Source organism: Podarcis vaucheri (assembly GCF_965113315.1).
Source record: "Podarcis vaucheri genome assembly, chromosome: 5".
Lineage (NCBI taxonomy): Eukaryota > Metazoa > Chordata > Lepidosauria > Squamata > Lacertidae > Podarcis > Podarcis vaucheri.
This window is the reverse complement of record NC_138763.1, coordinates 74,811,557-74,833,742: the sequence shown is the minus strand read 5'-3', so window position 1 is coordinate 74,833,742 and position 22,186 is coordinate 74,811,557. Positions and strand designations below refer to the sequence as shown.

The following is a 22,186-nucleotide window of genomic DNA, read 5'->3' as shown; positions in this document are numbered from 1 at the left end:
AATTAAACATCATATTCTGATTTCTATTCCCCAGTCAGTCTCAACAGTCAACAGTCTCAATCTATATAGCACTAGCTATTTCCTAACAACTGCTACTATTAGGCTAGTGCCCAGGCTTGACTCAACTGGGATGAATTTAAAACACTACAGGGAAGCAATTCAGAATCAAGAAAACTACTGGGGAAAGATTGTGTTGCTGCTGACCTAATTTAGCTGACTTTATTTCAGAATGGGTAAGGAAAAACAGTGTTACAGCTGAATCCTGTGCTATCCTAAGAGCAAGTCTCACTCTTCTCAATGCGCTTAGGCTCAAGTTAGTATAATGCAGCATTACCAACGGTGCAAGCCTAACAACTTCCTAAGTGGTAGATGTATTAGACAATACAGCCAACATAAAATCTTGTGGCATCTTACAAATTAACATTATCATGTAAATTGAATGACTGGGATTATTCAATTAAAGCTTCAATGTACGTAAAGCAAGCATATTGACTAGAACAGAAGTAACTGTTAAAATAGACCTCTAAGCATGTTTACTCAGAAGTAAGTCCAACGGAATTTACTCCCTAGTAAGGTTGATTACTAGGGACGCGGGTGGCGCTGTGGGTTAAACCACAGAGCCTAGGACTTGCCGATCAGAAGGTCAGCAGTTCGAATCCCCGTGATGGGGTGAACTCCCGTTGCTCGGGCCCTGCTCCTGCCAACCTAGCAGTTTGAAAGCACGTCAAAGTGCAAGTAGATAAATAGGCGGGAAGGTAAATGGCGTTTCTGTGCGCTGCTCTGGTTCGTGGCTTAGTCATGACCCGGAAGCTGTACGCCGGCTCCCTCGGCCAATAAAGCGAGATGAGCGTCGCAACCCCAGAGTCGGCCATGACTGGACCTAATGGTCAGGGGTCCCCTTTAGAGAAGGTTGATTATAATTGCAGCTAGGGGTAGAATTCAGTTTGCATTTAAAGGCAAAGTTCCCTACTACACACTTTCCAAAATGGTACAAGAACAGAAACACAAGCATCCTTCAAAATCCACACTTCTACACATTTTTGAAATGCAGTTCCCCAGCCAAGTGATGAGTACAAAAAAATGCACATTTGGAGAAATATGAACTAAAATGTTGATTAATTTTCATGAGAATTTATTACTTATTAATTTACATACCACTTAAAACCCTTTCTTTACACACCTGTGTACCCTACACACACACACACACACACACACACACACACACACACACATATAATTTGTGGACATCCAAAGAAACTGAATGTTGGAAGATTCAGGACAGATAAAACAAAGTACTTCTTTATGCAGTGCATAAACGACGGAACTTGCTCCGACAGGAGAGAGTGATGCTCACCTTGGATGGCTTTAAAAGAGGAAGAGAAAAATGGGCGGAGGAGAGGGCTACTGGCCCTGATGACTATACTCTGCTTCCACAGTTGGGGCAGCAATGCTTCTGAATACTAGTTGCTGGAAACCACAGTTGCCGAGAGTGCTCTTGTGCTTCAATCCTGCTTGATGGTTCCCCACAGGTTGGCCACTGTGAGAACAGGATGCTAGACTAAATAGCCCACTGGAATGAACCAGCAGGCTCTCCTTATGGTTAACTAAATTTATGTGGGATACATAATCAATTTTGACTATAAAGCATCTCTTCTGGAGTGCAAAATGTCAAGTAAGCTCACCCATCGGTCCACCTTTGCAAACAACCAACAGGCTTCACCTTCACTGTCTGGTGCCTTGTATTCTTTGACTGCTTAAAAGTTACTTAGAGAACAGTTGAGGGGCATATGCATTTAATCCACTTAAAAGGTCTGCAATTGAAATTAGTGGGGATGGGGGAAATGAACATTTCCCATCCTTTCTGCTACATGGTCCGGGCTGCTCAAAGGATGTAAATAAAGTTATATAATCCTCCCCGAGTCCCGGGAACAGGAAAGGATACACATCCAATTAGATAAAATACATTAAAAAGAAGTACAACCATCGGTTCTGGCACAGACTAGGTCTCTGCACAACAGAGGTAAAAGACTGTATAGATTAGGGAGTGAATCTTTGCCCACTGATTCTACAATCATTTAAAACTAATGGACTCAGCATGACCTTTGCTGTAGAATATAATATGCAATAAAATTATGGGGCCTGTGTTGGCGTCTGGAAATAGAAATTTGATAGATAGGCACTATTGTGAAAATATGAGAAGGAAGAACAGTGATACATAATTATAATCTGACTGGGTCCCCAAATATAATTATAGCAGGAAACCCATCTCACTCACCCCAAATATATACATGTATGTAGGTGTGCTTTGAAAATGTAGCTTACAATTTAGGATAGAGGATGAAATAGGGACTAAGTATTATGACGCTTCAGCTATAAATATTCCCTTCCATCTTAAAGGGAAAATGTTCGGCTTATAAAGGAAAAGTGGCATACCAAGGTCTGGATGAATAACACAGGGAAACATTTGGTCAAATTTTTGTCTAGAAAATAATACCTCTTTAATGATGTAATACGACATCATAATGCTCTTTAGTACCTCTTTAATGATGTAATGCGAAGTCATAATGCTATTTGCTAGTAATATATTGGAAGGTGAAACTTCTCTTTTCTTGTACCCATTTCTGCCATGTTTCTGTGTGACCTTTCAGAGTTGCAAGCTCTAAAGGATCCAGAGTAGTAGATGTGATACAAGGATGGCCTGCTACTCTGAAGTGTGAATATAAATTCCTGGTGTACTGAAGATCCCAGGTACTGGCTGTATTTGAATTCATATTTTGGAGCTCTATGCAAATATGACTGAATGGACAATGAAATGTTTTTACATTCTTATAGCAGCTAGTGCAGCAGGTAGAAGGGGGGTGAAAGGGTTAATCCAATGAACACTTTAGAGTATTCACTCACTTAATCATTCCAAAAGCTGAAGATTGTCTCTTCACTTGCTCTAACCTGGTCATCTCCTAACACTGTATTTGTATTGTTGTGTTTGTTGGTGCCAGACTCACTTAAATTTCCGAGTCCAGTAAGTGTTATAATTTAATTAAGGCTTGGGGTGTTGAAACTGGGTGCTAGACCCATGTGTATTAAATTGTGTGCTAGACACATCTAATCCCCTGGAATATACAAGTGTTAAAAGCTAGGCTAAGATTCCTGGGTTAAGGTAATAGCTTGGGGAATGGGCCATTAAGACAATCAAAGGAACTCAGTGTGAGATGCCAAAAGAGTGGGGCCCCTTTCCCTCAGCAGATAGAGCCAGAACTTAGAGAAGAAGAAGAAGAAGAAGAAGAAGAAGAAGAAGAAGAAGAAGAAGAAGAAGAGTAAAGTAAAGTAAAGCAGGAAGTAGGAGGGACAGAGCAACATTTTGAGAGTACATTTGATGTCTGTTTGGATCTAAGACTGCAGCTATGGGAGAAGCAATACCCTCTTTGGGTGACTGTGCTTTGAACTTCTCAATCGTAGGCTCAGGTTGCAGATATGTATCAATAAACCATATATCACAAAGACACTACAGTCTCCCCTATGCATCATTCCCAAAAGAAAGCACAGAAGCACGTCTGGAACCCTTGGAATCTCACATACTCAGAGATTGTAGTGGCATTCAACAGTATAATTGAATATATTATTTATAAGGAGTTAAAAAAATGTTTAGATATACTTTCCCCCAAAAAACGGAAGCATTCCTGTTGGGGATGACAGGAGCAGAAATATTAAAAGCTGACCAGAAATTGTTTATGTATGCCACTGTGGCAGCTAGAATTTTATTAGCCCCAAAGTGGAAGCAGCAAGAATTACCAACGGTAGGCGAATGGCAGACAAAGATGATGGACTATGTGGAATTGGCAAAGAAGACGGGGAGAATCCGAAACCAGAGCGACCAAGTTTCCCAGGGAGAATGGAATAAATTTGTTCAATACAAAGACAATCATTGTAAACATATAAAGGCACTAGCTGGACTGCGATAAAGCTTGCAACGTTTAAAAGAAGAAACTTTCTACTTGTGCTTTAAGTTTTAAATAACTTAAAATAAATGTAGAATTTAGATGGTCCAAATGAAATGGAGGGAAGTCAAAAGCTCGGCAGAGCTAAAATTTGTAAAAGGTGATATGATTTTATAATATTGTTAAAAATGGAAAATCAATAAATATATATATATTTAAAAAAACAGTATAATCTAATATATAATGTCTTACCTGGTCAGGGAAACAAAGTATCCTAGGCCATCTCTTGACCATAACCAGTTTATGTTATGTTTTATGCCATGTTTTAAATCAGTGCCTGGGTGCAGTAGCGCGCTGGACGAGGGCCAGCAATCATCAGCTTAGGTTGCCAACTATGCCCTTTCCTGGACAGGGATAGCTTAGCTACAGTGATTCATGCATTGGTAGCTTCACAATTGGACTACTGTAATGTACTCTATGTGAGGTTTTACTTAGGATTGATCTGGAAGCTGCAGTTGGTGCAGAATGTTGCAGTCAGGTTGTTGAGTGGAGCACCTGGATGCACACCTATTATACCTACATGGAGAGAATTGCATTAGCTGCATAGCCAGGCTATGCCAAAGGTCCTCTTGTTAATATATTATGCCCAGAACAACTTGGGATCAAGGTTGCCTGAAGGACCACCTGTCCTTGGTAAGGTCACATATATCACCTGAAGAAATTCTATTAATGGCATTGCATCCTATAGAATATCACAGGGCAGTGACCTGAAAACGGTCATTTTCTGCTGTTGATCCTGTACTGCCATATGTGAAACAGCAACAATCAGTTGCCTCAGATATCTTGTGAAGACATATCATTTTCTCCTCCCAGGCTTTCCCTGACCCATAAGGTTGGACCTGGCTTTATGTCACTAAATCCTCAGAATTTTTGTTTTATTCACTTTTATATACTTTACTATATTTTTATATTGCTGCTTACTGGTTTTTACGTTGTGTTTTCATTTTAATGATATAGTGAGAACCCAAAGAGTGCTCACTAATGGTTCTTCATCACCCTGCAAAAAAGTAGCAAATGGAGTTCTGCAGGGTTCTGTCCTGGGCCCACTGTTATTCAATGTATTTATAAATGACTTGGACAAAGGAATTGAGGGGATGTGCATCAACTTTGCAGATGACACCAACCTGGGAGGGGTAGGTAATGCTGTGAAAGACAGAATCAGGATTAAGATGGCCTTAACAGATTGGAGAACTGGACCCAAACTAACAAAATGAATTTCAGTAAGGGCAAATGTAAGGCTCTACACTTAGGCAGGAAGAACCAGATACACAAATAGAAGTGATTGCCAGTAGTACATGTGAAAAGGATCTAGGGGTCATGGTAGACCACAAGCTTAACATGAGTCAACAGTGGGATGTAGGATCAAAAAGAACTTATGTTCTGGTAATCGCTTGTTCTTGCTCCCCACAAAAAAAAAAAAGAACTTATGTTATTCTAGGCTGCATCAGCAGAAGTATAGTGTCCTGATCAAGCGAATAAAAAGGTAAAGGTACCCCTGCCCGTACGGGCCAGTCTTGACAGACTCTAGGGTTGTGCGCTCATCTCACTCTAGAGGCCGGGAGCCAGCGCTGTCCGCAGACACTTCCGGGTCACGTGGCCAGCATGACAAAGCTACTCTGGCGAGCCAGAGCCACACACGGAAACGCCGTTTACCTTCCCGCTAGTAAGCGGTCCCTATTTATCTACTTGCACCCAGGGGTGCTTTCGAACTGCTAGGTTGGCAGGTGCTGGGACCGAGCAACAGGAGCGCACCCCGCCGCGGGGATTTGAACCGCCGACCATGCGATCGGCAAGTCCTAGGTGCTGAGGTTTTTACCCACAGCGCCACCCGCGTCCCGATCAAGGGAATAGTCCCGCTCTATTCTGCCTTGGTCAGACCACAGATGGAGTTCTGTGTCCAGTACTGGGTACCACCATTTAAGAAGAGTATTGACAAGCTAGAATGTGTGTAGTGAAGAGCAGCCAAGATAACCAAGGGCCTGGAATCTAAGCCTTAAGATAAATGGTTGAGGGAGCTGGGTATGTTTGCTGGATAAATGGGGACTAAGAGGAGATAGAATTGTAGCATTGGAAGGAAGCACATGGGTCATGTAGTTCAATCCCCTGCAATGCTTAAGGTGGGGCTCAAATCCACAACCCTAAGATTAAAAGTTTCATGTTCTACTGACTGAGCTAGCCCTGAAATAAGATAGCCACCTGCAAATACCTAAAGGGCTGTCAATATGGAGGATAGAGCAAGCTTGTTTTCTCCTGCTCTGGAGGTTAGGACCCAAAACAAGGGCTTCAAGATACAAGAAAGGAGATTCTGACTAAACATCAGAAAGACCTTTCTGATGATAAAAGCTGTTCAACAGTGGAATGGAATCCCTTAGAAGGTGGTGGACTCTCCTTCCTTGGAGATGTTTTAAAGCAGAGATTGGACAGCCATATGTCATGGATACTTTAGTTGAGATTCTTGCATTGTGGGGGGGTTGAACGAGATGGCCCTTGGGGTCCCTTCTAACTCTACAATTCTATGATTCTATGTTTGTTTTTAGACTGTACATTAGATTTTTTCAAATATAAAGCAGTACATCAATGCTTTCAATTAAAGAAATAAATAGCTACTACTCTGGATTCCATGTAGCACACAAACCTGAAAGCTCACACAAAAGATTTTTCTACCTGAGATGGAATAGCTAATGGCACACACACTCACCCCAATTCAAGGTGCACAGATTCCAAGGCCAGTCTGGCACTTGAGGCAGAAAATCCCCACAAGTGCATCTCCTCCACCCCCATGGCAGTAAAAAATGCAAAAACCATACATTAGACATATGCTACTGTTTCATTACTCCCCAATTCAGTTACCAGAGACAGCCCCCCCAACTATGCCAAATAGCAGGGCTTATGCACTGTTGACATTCCCTGTGATCCTGAGGAGCGAGGTGAACCCTGAAGAATGACAACTCTCACATTTACAAAATTTAAACATTCTTCCAAAAGGGGAACATAAGGAGAAACTAGAGACAGTAGTTTACTAAGAATAGGGAACAGGAAATAATAATATACGGGACAGCTGTATGCATCAGGAACAGAAAATTGTAACCACCATATGTGGAATAGAGGCAGATTTCACCAAACTCCCAAACATAATTCCTGGGATTCTGTGGAGAATCCCCAATAACTTTGCAATGTAAATATGCCCTAAATTAATGACAAACCTATTTCTAAGTAATCTCTCATCTTGACTAGAAATTTCCTCTGATGCACATAAGGGGATTAGGTTGCTCTATGAAAATACTTGTTATTGATGCAGGGCCTACAATCTGTCCTCCATTAATGATGGACAAAAGTGTTTTCAACAGTGAACAAACCAATAAAAATTATGTCAGAAAAAGTGACCAACTAATTAATATATTGCAGATTTAATAATATGTTAGGCATGAATGCCACAGAATACTACTGTGTATTAAAAAATTGAAATGACTACATGCTCAGTAAAACTTTTTTTCAGAGTTAGGCAAGCTTTATGGAGGCAATGGAAAAGGCAGACATGCTTTGTTAAGGCAGGTAATTTAATTCCACTTATTGTCATGGAGCTTTCCTTGCCCTAGCCGACAAATAATTTTCAGCGCAAGGAAAAAACAAAATTGACTAGGCTCTTTGCAGTGCAATCCTATACATTCCTACTCAAAGGTTAGGTTTAGCTCCATGAATCATCACAGCTTCAACAGGCTGTAATCCTGTTTACCCTCACTTGGGAGTTAAGTCCAGTGATCACAAAGGGCCTTACTTCTGAGGAAACATGCACAGGATTGGGCAGAATGACTGTCAAATTCAGAAACTGAGATCACAGAAAATATTTTCTTCTCTAAACTCGGCAGGATTAAGGGACAAATATATACAGGATTTATCTATAAACCTATTAAATCACCACTCAGTCCTGTAGGTGAAACCTCTGCCCTGCCTCTGAGGACACATCTTTTCTTATCCACAGTCATTCAGTTGAGCCTTTCTCTAACTTTAATGAGGAGCTGTATTTTACAGCAAATTTGTGACTCTTCAGATCAATGGTTATGGATGATTTGCAATTCAAGGGCTATTAAAGTAAGCTTTTCCTTTAAAATAAATCAGTGTGCTTCGACTCAGATGTTGAGCCTACAAATATAAGCATGAAGTTTGCGCAAAGTTAATTGGCATATTTATACATCTAAAGATACTCAGCAATTTGAATCTTCTGTGTAGAACACAGTACAATGGACCAAAATCAAACCAGAAGTTAGCAATACAAACTATGATAAGTAAGCAACACCAAAAGGTGGCTCATTTATTTATTTCATACACCACTTGACTGTTAAAAAGAAAACCCTCAAACTGGTTTGCAAAAGAGAAAACCGTAAAATCAAACACCTAATAACCACTTCCAATGGCTTCATGTAGATATTAAAAAGCAGTAGAGATAAACAGTACCCAGCAGCACCCTTGGCTTGAACCCCTGGCCTACCTGGCAGCAAGTCAGTATGCCAAGTTCCCAGTCCAGGGCCAATCCACATGTCCAAAGTGAAAAACCAAAGAACAGTCCCACAGAGATCCTGCAGGATCCGAGCCATGGCCCAACCACGGGCAGCTGAGCAGACACAGCCCCTCAGCTCTGCTTCCCTTTTGTACTTTGCCTGCTGATTGCAGCATCTGGGCTTGACGAGGCAGGTGACCCTCACCTGCTCCAAGCCTACTCCAGTTGAGGAATCACAACCCAGAGCTAATGAGTCCCACCTGGCCACCCAGGGAGCTGGGCTGTGGGCCCTGGCCTGCCTCTGCCTCCTGGAATTGCTCCCTACACCTCAGAGCTCACCGTGTTCATGGAGACAGGGACGCCTCTGGCTCTGGGTCCTGTGCTCTGACCCCCATCCCCTCGTCATCCTCCGTCCCCCTGTGAGTACTTCCTACACCAACCTCTCCTTCCCCATCCCCAGCTTGCCCCAGTGTGTCCCAGTCCTGGCTACACCCCTTCCCGGGATCCTCTTCCTCCTCCTCTTAGTTCTGCCAGTTCATGAGAATCCTATAACAGGCAGGGGTGTGTTGTCCAATGGTTACAGTTGTACTTCAAGTGAGTTCTCCCTTTATAGCTAACTCGCTCTGCTGATCTCATTATGTTCACGGAATAAAAGTGGCCCAGTTCAACCCCAGCCTGTGTGTTTGTCTCTTTATTCAGTCATCAGAGCGCAAATTGTTCCCTAATCTTTAACTGCTATTTTCTGACAGGCAGTAAAATTTAAAAAGGGCCTTCTAACAGTAGGTTATGTTACTTTTTCAGATACTGCACAGTTGAAGAATGCCCTTCCTTTCCCATGTTGTTGCTCTTCTCTCAAAATAAATGATAGTGCCAGACATGACAAATGCCATGTAGTGGAAGGCTGAGAATGGTCAATGAGTTCATATATATGCTCCCACATTTCAGCTTCAGTGGATGACACTGAGATCTAGTTACTGGAATGGGAGAAAAAGTATTTCTATCCACTTTGTCCACACCATCTATCTATCTATCTATCTATCTATCTATCTATCTATCTATCTATCACATCTCTCTTAAGTATGGCCCCCTCACCTTTTTTTTCTAAACTAAGAACCCAAACCCTTTCTTCATAGGGGAGTTGCCCCAATCTTGTGAACATTTGGTTATACATTTTTTGCAGATTTACAATATCCTCTTTGAGATGGGGGGACCAGAACTTTACACAGAATATACAGCTGTATAATAGCATTACAATATTGGCAGTTTTATTTTCACTGCCATATGTAATGATCCCCCAACATCGAATTTGGTGTTCAGTTGCTGTCTTTGCAGCTATTGTATTTCACGATATGGAAAGGGATAGGAAAATAAAACTGCCAATATTGGGCTGCCATTATGCAACTCTATGGTGCAATGACACTTGGAGTACCAGGCACTATTCTTGATTAGTAAAAACCACTACTGGGGCCCTCAACCCAGATAGGCGCCATGGTACTCAGGGAGCTCTTATTAAAACCTTTCATTCTACAGCTTTCCCCAGTGCTACTATTTGCCCCTAAGGGACAATTTTCAGAGTGGTTGCAATAAGGCAATGATCTCTGGCTGAAGAGGGTAACCACCTCTGAGGCAGAAGCTGCTGATGTAACAGCAAAATGTAGGCCCTCTTGGAAAAGAAATGGATTCAGTGATGCACATTTGGACAAGCTGCTTCTAAATATTTGATTAGTTTCTGCATGGAAAAACTAGCTGTATCATTGCTTGCTGGATCTAGCTTTTTAGAGCCAGTTGTATTTTGCTTTCAGTATGCTTTTCCTTATCTTTTAGGATTTCATATTTATTTACAACATATGGTCCAAAAGTCATGAACCATTTATAATAATGTTTCTTATGAATTTTAGTTGAATAATTTAAGGGTGCTGGATTCAGATGTTAAAAACTCAGTGTGTAACACATTAGTGAAGTGTGCCAATTTTTTTGCAACCAAAAGCCTCTTATTTATGGCTGCCTTTTGCTATATATGGATTTAGACTCTGGTACATTATTGTCATAGATGTGCAATGGAACAGCAGTCAGTGCCAATTCAAAGTGACTTTGAACCAAGTTACAATGAGGAAGGGTTGAAGTTTACACAAAAGCCGAGCTTTTTCTATCATTTCCAGTCATTCCATTCAAGAAATAATGAGAAAACTGTGTTGTGCCACAAGATTTCTCACCTATTCCTTCCTGAGGAGTGTCGCAGAAGAATGAATAGAGGGAGGAATGGGGAGAAAGAGAAGCAACTGGGGATGCTTCAGGAATTAGTTTTTTTGTTAATTCTGATATGAGCTGTTCGGATCCACACCTCCCAAACTAATGTCTGGACTGGAATATAGTCATGCTTTGGATTTCACACTTTCCCAAATCTAAGCATTTCTTTGCACATTTAGGAATGTGTGTTTCGGGAGAATATGCATATTTGAATACAAAATTCATGCAGTCGGATTCGTGCTCCCTTGCCCTATGTGACCCAAACGCAGGTGATAGCATCAAAAAGAAAGGTCTAGTATGGGTTCCACAGGACTACAAGCCTACTTTTCAGGGTTGGCTAGGGAACCGCTCTAACGTCACAATACTCATGCACTCTGACTTCCGGGTTAGCGCCTCCGGCAATGGCGGATTTCCTCTGATTGGGAGGAATCCGCTTCGTGGAAATCAGGGTCTGGACCGCCACGGCGAGGCGGAGACCCATTAAAAACCACAGGCGGGAGAAGCCTGCGGACATGGGATTCGGCTGGCACCTTTTGCGCCTCCCCTACTCGCGGGGAAACCCGGTTTCGGGGATCCGGAGCAACGTAGGGTGAGCGGCGCGGTGCTTCGAATCGACTGCTCTTTTCACGGTATAAATATTAAGAAGATCTGCAGAAGGGACATGGAAAAGAGTTAAGAGCCTCGGACAGAAGATCACCAGGTTGATGGACTATATGGAATGGATAGAAAGGACTGACAGAACCCGAGACCAGGGAGAAGAGACGGTGGATGAAGATTGGAAGAAAGTTTAAAAATTTATTTAGAGAAATATTGTAAAATTAATGAGTGTTAGAAAAATGTTGGAATGAAACTATACGGCTTTAGTAGAAATGTTATAAGGAGTTATGTACAAATAAGTTTTAGGGTTTTTTATGGTAAGATAAGGTTAAAATAAATTAAGACAATTAAATGACATAAAATAGTGAAAGATGGAAAGGATTTGCTGAAATAATTAATAAGTAGAATACACAAAAGGGAGGTGTGAGGAGGTCGATGAAACAAGTTAATGAAAGATAAAGATATGGAAATATTGGATGTGTTTTTAATTGTTTTTGTTTTTGCTTTGATGTATTGTGTGCTTTGTTCTTTTTTATATGTATTGATTTGTATTGTTTAATTTCTTTTTTCTCTCTTTTTCTTACTTTTTTCTGTAATCTTAAACTTTCAATAAATATCATTTAAAAAAAAAATACTCATGCACTCTGGCAACTTGATTCTATGCTTCACTGCATTGAGGCAGCAGTAGCAGGCCATAACATCTACCCTAAGCAACCCAGCTATGGAACTTTACTGTGCAGAAGCAGGCAGTAGCACCACATGTCAGGAGTTCTGCCTACACTCAAGTAGAACCCTGGCAGAGACACATGCCCGACTGGCATGTTCCCTCCCTCCTGGTTGATCGTTCAGAGCTTCATAAGCTTTCTTCAGCCCGAACATCACAGCGACCGATGCCAACCAACACTGGTACACTTAGGGATCCGCAGAGTTTATGCAACTTGCGTAACAGACCTCAACAACTCAGCATTTTGGCTAATCTACTTTATTTACATATAAACACACACGGAGCACTGCAACATGGCTCCCTCTCTCTCTCTAGCACCAGACTGCAAAGAGAAAAAGAACAAAGGACAATAGTCCCACTTCACAGAACACAGTAACACAAACATCCTGTCTCCATCACTTCCCACTCTGTGGAGTCAAAACACATACCGTCATGTGAAAGACAACAATCCCATGACTGCAATCATGGAGCAGGAATTCTAACACCACACTCCAAAAGCACTTGCTAAATTGACAGGTCAAATTATGGGTCAAGCATCCAAAGCATTACTTGATTGGAGCTGTAACAGAGACACTTCTTTCCATTACGATAGCTAGGTCTATACAAAGAAGAGCATGCCCCGCACTTCAGAATGTAAAAATCTGGGTGTCATAAGGAGGAAAACTAAGCTCTGGCAGGATGGAAGTTAAATAAATTTGGGCTGTTATCTTCATATGGATGGACCTTACCCTTAAAAAACAAAAACCCTTCAGTTGCTGGTGTTTGGATTTTCTCTACAAAAATTCAACGCAAATCAAAACCTAGGACAGAATGGATACATACCAGCATTTGTAAGATACTGCACATTTCGCATCACTCCTTCAGTGTAGGCCCCAGCCTCGTAACTGTCCATCTCACCAGAAACAATATGTGCCACTCTAGCCACACGCCCTCGGATGGCACCAGCTGCACGATCTAAATCATCGGCATCCTGTTCTCTTAGGGCAATGATGCATTTGTTTACATCCTCAAGGATATGACTTTCTGTGTGAAAGAGAAACAGCAAAACATGATTATATAGACCAAGCTATCACTGAGGATATATGAAATTAATCAAACCAGTCCACTGGCATGTAAGTTAACATTTCACTTATGTCAGTGCAGGCTGGTCCAAACAGCCTTTAGCTAACTCTGCGTAAAATGTTCATGAACACCTGAAGCATCGCACATTTTCCATCCTTTCTCACACCTTTTCGAGGGGGCGTGTCTTTTAAAGCTTCCTTCCACTTATTTCATTTTAATATTTTTGTTTGTTTGTTTGTTTCATTACATCTTTATCTGACTTCTCTCCCCTTCTCTCAGCAGTTCTGTGAAGTAGTTTAGGCTAAAAGAAAGTGACTGGCCCTGGGCCATCTAGTCAGCTTCACAGCTGAGTGAAGGCTGGAGTCTGGATATCCCCCACTTGAGATTAGTTTCACGTGCCTCTTGACTTTTTAAGGTTAGCCCATGACATGATGGTATCTGAGGCAGAAAGATAATGTACAATCTACCCCTGCCTGGTTAAACAAAAACAGAATAACAGTTGACAATATTAATGGCATCCAACAATCATCTCTATTTATGCTCCATCACTTCAGACCAAAATGTCAAACTTCATCCCACATAATAAACTTCCAACCTCCAACAGAGACTATAGATCATTTTTCTTGCGTCTAGCCATTGCCATGTAAATTACAAATATTAAATTTAAATGTTCAAATAATAGGATGAGAAGACTCATGTTGATGCCTAACTTGCTCTAAAGCACATCTAATCTCTGGAAAGGAAAGCACAGCAAAGCAACAGGACCCCCTTACAAATGGAAAAGTGACCCCTTAATACAAGGGAAGACTTAGGAAAATTGCATTGAGCCACCAAGATCTCATGGAGTGGGGCAATCCTTGACACTTCCCCATTGTTACTGAAGTGGGGCTGGGGATCATGTGGGTCTCATACACTGTCAGTGTGAAGGTACTTTTTGTATCTTCCCCATGATACAAAGATAAATTCTGTTTCTAAGATTTCTACAACAGCCAAAAATGGAGAGGAAAAGGGATAAGTCTTTACTAAAATTAGTGTCTATTAATAAGGAAATTACCAGAACCAAGGGACCTATTTGACTTATTTTAGGAGTGCAGCTAATCACTACTCTGGTTCACAGACTTAAATCTATCCTCCCAAAGATGAGAAAAACAGTAAGGAATATTGGACAAGAATATAAAGACAATATATTCTACATAGAAAGAGAATAAGAAAGCAACGGGCTTATTGTGGTGATTCTGTAATCATTAGCATTCATATAGCATTTCTGAAGCATGTCATATACATTTCCCTCAGCAATCTTTACAAAGAAGGTCTACAGTGCAAAAAGAGGGCTGAAGATGAGATTTGAATTAGGTACCTAGTAAGGCTATCTGGCTCAGATTTACTCAGATATGATGGGAGGCTTCACTTAACAGTTAAGTAGCAACATTTTGCACTGGCTGCATCTTCAAGGGTATCCCTACATAGATTCATGCGTTCATTCAATCTGGAAGTTAAGCCTTCCAAACTTTATGCCTTAACTGAACCACTTGAACAGCAGAAACCTCTCTATTCTTAGTCAGACATTGGTGAGAAAGGATTGTTACAATGCCTATCACCCCATTTATAGGTGGATGGGTGTATTTGCCACATGACATTATGGCCTGAGAGTGATTAGCCCAATGAGGAGAGGTGGTGACAGGCTATTAAGCCTGTTCTGTCCCACACTCTTCCCTCTTCTTTATTCAGCAACCACCCTCCTTCCCTTTTGCAGCATGGACCCAGACTAGTTGTCTGTTTTTCAGGGGCTGAGTAGGATTTTTTTGGGGGGAGACCCTAATTGGCTCTGGGTCTCCTCTTTTTTGCCTACTCCACACTGCTGGGTGATGTTTGTTGGTGTTCCTTAAATTTGGCTAGTTGGCATGTAGTCCAGGCAAGTGAGATGATTTCAGAAAGAATGGAACACTTATCTGAATCAGTGTTGGGTTGTGGGCATCCCTTAGTCACTGTTGTCAGGCATGGCCTGCAGGTGCTGGGGGGTGCCCTTTGGCCTGAAGGACACATCGGGGTGAACGTTGGCCAATGGGGCCACAATGTGCCTGTTGGGCTCTTACACCCAAGGTCCATGCAGCAGGGAGGGAGGAATCTTAGGAAACCTTGTAGCATGTACACAGTATGAGACTGTTAACTTGACCATGTTATGGGGGTAATTTCTATTAATGAACACCTGCCCGGACTTAATTTGATTTGGTTATATTGGTTGAATCTGACTAGTTAAAATTTGTTTTGCAGATCCTCAAGTTGTTACATTTAATAAATATAACCTATTTATCCACATTTGGTCGTCTTGACTCATCTTCCTGGTGTGCTGGCAATTGGATATATGTGCAAATCACGAGAGGTTTCTTAAAGTTGTCCAAGCACTTGGTAAACTGCTACATGCACCTGGCAATCTTCTTGACAATTAGAGGGAGAAAGACCAAAAAATGGTAGCTAAACAACTTGTTCAAGGTCACTTGAAGTGACACCTTAAAAGTAAAGATGAAGTTTTGCATCTCTCCTGATAATGTTGTTACAAGTTTTCCATCAATAGCTAGAGGGCCCCAGTTAATTCACCAGCTTTTATAGGATGACTAAATTCACTTTGAAACAAATAGATGAACACTTAAATTTTAGGTTCCCCCCCTGCTCCATTAGCATTATATGACTGCAGACATCTTTGCAATGTTTTTACTTCTTGTGCAATGTGAATAACAGAGTGAACATCACATCAGATTATACATTGCTAAGTGCTATCCATTTCAGAGATGCCAATAAAATATTGTCAGAGGATAATGGCCATCTGCTGTTCCTACATAATTGCTCAGGTGAAGACACTGGTTTTGTGGAAATATTCTATTGTAACTGCTTTATATCTGCAATACCAAACCCTGACACAAATGTGATGTCTATCCGTGGCAGTGAAATTTGTCCTCTGTGTCTTTGTTGGATAGTAAGTGCAGACTGACATTAAGGTTGCAATTCACAAGTCATTTAAAGTAGCAAACTTGCACCTAATCCAGGTTTGGGGCCAAGCTACACATTACACTTAACTGAATGTAGTGTACCCAATGACTTTCAGCCTTTTTTGCTTTAATAGTTGCTTCAGGAGGGGTCAGGGAGACCAGGGAAACAGTAAGGAAAAGGCACTGCACTGGTTTCCTGTTCTAACTGATCCACTAAGTGATCACCCACAGATTTAATCATTATACAATACGGAGAGCAGGAGTGCAAAGACTGATAATGTTTTGGATTCAGACTGGGCCATTGGTACCCATATATGAATCTACATCTCAAGATGCAGAGAACCTGCAAGCAGCAGATAGTGCTCTGTTGACCATGAGATAATGATGCTCAGACACTCGATATTTATACTTGAGCTGGGCCAATCAAGAGGATTCTACCAATTGTAGGGAATGATGCTGCATGGCTTTATTCCCCTTTGAACCTGGATATTTTTGTGAGGCTGGAGCACACATAGTCCAAGGTAGCTCACCAAGCTAGGTGTCAGCTAGAATCCCTGGCAGATACAGAATTTTTTAAGGTGGTACCTGCTGAAAAGTGAGGAGTGAAAATGCTTGTTAGAGCAACATTTGAAATTATGATGGTGAAATAAAATATATTTGTTGCTAAACTGGAAAAAGTATGCCAGCAAAAATTTAAGGCTTCTTGTTGTTAATATATAGTCTGAAGTTCAAGATGTAAACAAGAGACATCAGAGGGAAATAAGAAGAGACCAGCTGGCTCATCAGTATATTCTTTGTGCTAACCCTCTCCTGTCACAGCATATAATCAAACTTCCTTGAGCAAATTCAATATCATTGCCTGGGAGGACATTCCTTGCTTTTAAGTACCTCGGGATGAGAAAGAGATTCACATCAGTTCTGATTTTTCTGTTCTGTTAATTTTTGTTTTGATCTCCTTCCACTCATCTTTATTAAGACCAAGTATAATAATTCTGAGTTGCCATCATCAATTCTCATTTCATTGCCTATCTTTTAGGTTATAAGTCAATTTGGCTTATGCAACAAGGCTGGCTGTAGATGGAAAACATCTATTAGTTGATTAATCTAGAGAGAGAGTCAATAAAAGTAAGTTGGCTGCAATCCATTCCAATCCACTATGAATCAGCTGGAATGCAAGCAGCAATCATTTAAATCAACATTTTTCCTACCTCATCAATATTTTTATATTGCATTTTAATAATGGTTCAGAGAAAGAGAAAGGATTTTAGCATTCAACAATATGCCATGAATTACTGTTCAGTGAGTTCCAGACTCATGTACTGCAATCTGATTGTTCAAGAGACCTCCTCATGTGTTTACTGAATGCATGAGGAGAAAGCAGCACCACACCTGCTGGCGGTGCCCCAACAGCAATATTCTAGCTGGTAACACCCCCAGGTGGCCTATTATAAAGTCTTTCCACATCTACCATTTAAAGTTGTATGGTTCCCAGGTTTTGGGGATATTTGGGCATGCTGCCACACAACATCATAGTTGAGCTACTGCTCCAGAATAATGTACTGAAAAAACCTGTTTTTTCCTCTCCTATCAATGTGTATGTGTGTGAGAAAGATCCAGAATGGATCCTCAACATGTTCACGTGTGTGGCATGTGTGCAAGCATCCATTCCAGTTTCTGGGTGGAGGGGATGTGGTTAGTGGGTGAGGCTTGGGAAATGTCTGTTTTGCACAGCTACCTGACAACTGAGAAGCACTGGCCTGCGAGTGCTCCAGTTGGAGAACAGCCTATACCAAAGGTGTCATGGGCTTTGAAGACACTCGAACTCAGGACAAAAGGGAGAAACATGCTAAAAGGAAGGCACGCTTGGCAAATCCACACCATGATCAAATCCTGCCCAGAAACCAATGTCCCCACTGTAGAAGGACGTGTGGATCCAGAACTGACCTCCACAGTCACTTACGGACTCATTGTTAAAACCGTGTTTATGGAAGACAATCTTACTTGGCTATGAGTGATCACCAAAGAAGAAGAAGACCCTCTGATAGGTTTGCCTGAGGAAACAGATGTTCGAGACACTGGTACTGAGTCAAAATATTTCCCTTGACAACAATCATTAGTTGCAGAAGAAAATCCACTGCAGTAGTCAGGTTCACCATAGCTCAAGCAATCACATGGTTCCTCTTCTAATCTATACTCCCACAAGGTTAGAATGCAAGAGTACTAGACGTTAAAACCAAAATAAAAGGCTATGGTTGTGTGCATGCTCATTATTCCAACATTTACTGGCTGGAGGAACATGAGGGTATGTAAGAGATGTGACTATAGCCATGGAACGTTTCTCAGTTTGGGCACAACACAGCCATTAATATGGAAAGGAAAACCCTAGACTCACTCCAAAGATGCAGATAATCAGCTACAAATTCAATCTTAAGAACGCTGAATCAAGGTGCAACTACAGCACTATAAAAAGGTAAATGTGGAAAGGCCATCACCTGTGTTAAAAACCTGTCAAACCTATGAATACATATAGTACTGTATCTAAACAGATCATCACCAACATCATCCCAGTATATATGCTGTATATGAATACAGTGTGGGTAGGACCAATGGCAATCTTCACATAATGCAAGGCAGCTGTCACCAGTTAAGCCATGGGTAGGCTATCTGTGGCCCTGGGGACACATGCACCTCTTGGCCGAATTTCACATAGGTGGCAAGAAGGGTTAAAACAGAGGAAGGGAGGAATGAGCAAGTGAGTGAGTGAGCTCTACCCACTTTTAGCCCTGGTTTTACTCACTTTTCAGTCCAGTCCCACTCATAGGAAAGGACCCCTGCTCAGTGGTAGAGCACCTGCTTTGCATTCCAAAGGTCCCTGGTTCGATGCCCAACATCTCCAGGTGGGACTCTTAGAGAGCTACTGCCAGTCACTGTATATATTACCGATCTAGATAGACTTGCTTAGCGTACGGCAGTTTCCTATGTTCCACAGGCATGTGACCCATGAGGAATACCCACAAGGGAGAGTGCCTACCAACAGAAAAAGGGTTCCCTACCCTTGACCGAAACCATGTCCTTAAAACTATGTAGAAAAGAGTTCAAACTGATAGGAGTGTAATTGACAAGAGTTCAAACCTTAAACTTTCCAGTTTTAGCAAAACAAAAACAGCAAAAAAGCATGTGTTCAAGCTGCAGAAGGTGGAGCTTTTTAAGGGAGGGAGGGAGGGAGGGAGGGAGATTTAAGGGAAAGAAAGCATGCATTTAGCTTTATTTTACTCAGAAAGTAAAAAGAAAAAGAAAAAATAGCAAATACCACTAAAACATCTATCTTGTTTATTTAGACAGTGGAAGATTGAGCCTCTTATAATTTACATACAGATTGTCTGTGCAGAATAATCCTCCTGCTCCTTCACTCTCCTTGGAAAGAGGGCATGCAGGGATATGAACTAGCAACTCTTAAAACACACATCAGTGAATTCTTTCCCCTCTGTTCCTCCCAGACTGAGACACCAAGGGTACAGTATGAAACTCAGAATGGGGCAAGAATCCCTGGATCTATCATCATTTGCTTACAATATCCTGGGGATCCTTAGCTTATCCAAGAGCAATTATACTCTACCATTTTGTTGCTATTCAGTTGTGTCTTAGAATAATTAGGGTAACCTCATTAATGTCCTGTGTGGTTTGCTATTAAGCTCACCAGTGGGGAGCTTAGAAAAAGTACCTCTTAGTCAATGATTGGCTTGTGCATATATAAAATATATACATATCCAGATGCTTTGTTTAGTCCAAAAGAATTGGACTAAAGGTTTGTTGTAGGGGGGAAAACATAACAAAGTTTTAAAGAGAAAAACAAAATGCAATATCCTTTTGCATTTGACCAGGGAATAAGTGCTCAGGAGCCCAATGCAGAGACATGTATTGGTGAAAAACAGGCCACATTTTATTTGTAGTCCATGGCTGGTAGGGAGTGAGGGCAAGATTAGGAGACCAGAAACCCATAAAACCATGGTCAGCCTGTATAGAGAGGTGTAACAACACAGAAATGTGACCCAGTGCTATGAGGATGCCCTCCATAATGACCAGTAATGTGGAGGGCAAAATTCCTTCCCATCTGTGTTAACCAAAGACTGCTCAAGTCATAGCAATGGTGCCCAGCCAAGGGAGAGAGGGCGAGTAAGCTGTCACTGAAACTGACTCTCTGCTTCTTTTCTTGATGTGCAAATGCTCAGTAGCTTTAATAAATAAACAAGACTGTCATCTACCCCACTCTCTGCACACTGTGCACCTAGAATAATGCTGCATCATAATGACACACTCTTGCAGCCAGTGTAGCATTGTGAGAAAACAGGATGGCATGGCTTGCCAAAGGCTGAGGCTGCTCCCAGGCACTTAAAGGGGCTGGGGATATTTCTGGAAGGAGAAAGATTAAAGAAAGAAGCTGCAGCCATTTCCGGTTAAATACCTTACTCTGAAAACTGCTATGTTTTTAAACCCAATCAAGGTTTACAAATGTGTGTATGGGAGTGTTTTAAAACACACGTAGACAGCGTATGTAATCTATGCTGCTATGAGAATCACTATTGTAACACATGGAGTATGGGAAACAACTGTACAACATTTATTATGGGCAGCTTTCCTAAATTACTACTTAAAACAGCAAATCAAGCTTAATAAATAAAATGAATGAAGTTTGAATAAAAAATGACACCTTGGTTGTTAAAAGATTTTTTTTTTAAGTGAACATAAGGTAAATCAAATAAATGCATCTTGCATTATGCTGAAAAACCGTGTCAACTACATGATCATTAGGCCACAAAGTGAACACCCATATTCAGTTAGATTTGTCCCCCATAGTGGTAACATTTGATTAATTAAGGAACCTCATCTCACTATGGAATGGCTAGGATGACATTTCCTTTCCCATATCTTTTTATTTCTTTTTATTTTCTTTTATTTGAAATAAGAATTTGCTCCCATTCAAACTACACTGAGATCTCAAACAGGAGTGGGGAAAATAAACTGTGAATAATATATATATATCTCCAGTGTTCTATGGGAGGCTGATTGATTACCTAAGGAGATGGCTCACTCACCGTGCTTCCTTAACAGCGCTTCCAGAAAGGTCAGCATTACCTGGCATGTGGTCATTCTCTCTTAAGATTCCACAGTTCAAAGAAAATTGCAGGCAAAAACCCCCTTGAGTTGGCAATAACTGACTTTATGCGTAATTAGTTAGCAAAGGAATTGAAAAATTGTGTCCCAGAGTTCTTTGTGTTGATCTAGCAAACACAGCTCTGGCTTGTATGTGCAGTATCTGAGCTTCTAGCTGAAGAGTTCTGTTTTGATAGGCCCTTCAGCTCTTTTGCAAGTATAATAAACTGACCAAATATCAGTTCTCTAAGAGAAGATAAGGAAGCTGCTGGTGGGGTGGGGTGGGGTGGTGCAGCCCTAAACCAAATGCCTGATCTGGTTTCTCTCAAGCTGTCTGGTCATAATAAAAATGTGTGGTGTTTTATGCAAATTCTGCAATATCATACCCTCCAACATTTTTCCGATGGAAATAGGGACATCCCATTCCAACATCCCATTCCATAATTTTACTATTTATACTGCACACATCTTACTGGGTTGCCCCAGCCACGCTGGGAAGCTTCCAACATATATAAAAACATTAAATTTTTTAAAAAAGCTTCCCTATACAGAATTGCCATCAGACGGCTCAGGGGTTGGATAACTCCATCCCCTCCAACTTTCCACCAATGAAAATAGGGATGTCCTAAGGTAAAGTGGGACATTCCAGGATCAAATCAGAAACTGGGACAGCTTCTCTAAATCAGGGATGTCCATGGACACTTGGAGGGTCTGCAGTATGGTTACTGGATTAAGAAATGTAACCAAAAGCATAAAATGCATTAAAAATTCTAATTTAGGGTGAAATATATTTAGAAAGATGTATTTTATGATATTTGTACTTGAAAAAAGACAGATTAAATGGATTTAGGAATGAAAACGTGTGCAGCTGACATAGACTGAAAGTAGATGGATCTGGCCCATTGCAATTCCTCTCCTCCTTGAAAGAAGC

General features: G+C 41.2%; 1 protein-coding gene across 9 annotated transcripts in view; it reads right to left on the bottom strand.

Moving 5' to 3' along the window:
* The window catches only part of CTNNA3 (catenin alpha 3), a 591,589-nt gene that overhangs the window by 132,689 nt on the left and 436,714 nt on the right, over positions 1 to 22,186 (bottom strand). For 8 of the 9 annotated variants that reach the window (XR_014219667.1, XR_014219668.1, XM_082222364.1 and 5 more), the window contains one exon: positions 12,881 to 13,081. Coding sequence is in view for 7 of the 9 variants with exons in the window: in XM_082222364.1 (XP_082078490.1) it covers positions 12,881 to 13,081 (201 nt within the window). In the remaining 2 variants the exon portion in view is untranslated. Of the gene's footprint in view, positions 1 to 12,880; positions 13,082 to 22,186 lie in introns of those variants that run through there. The other variant, XM_082222360.1, reaches the window with a different exon arrangement.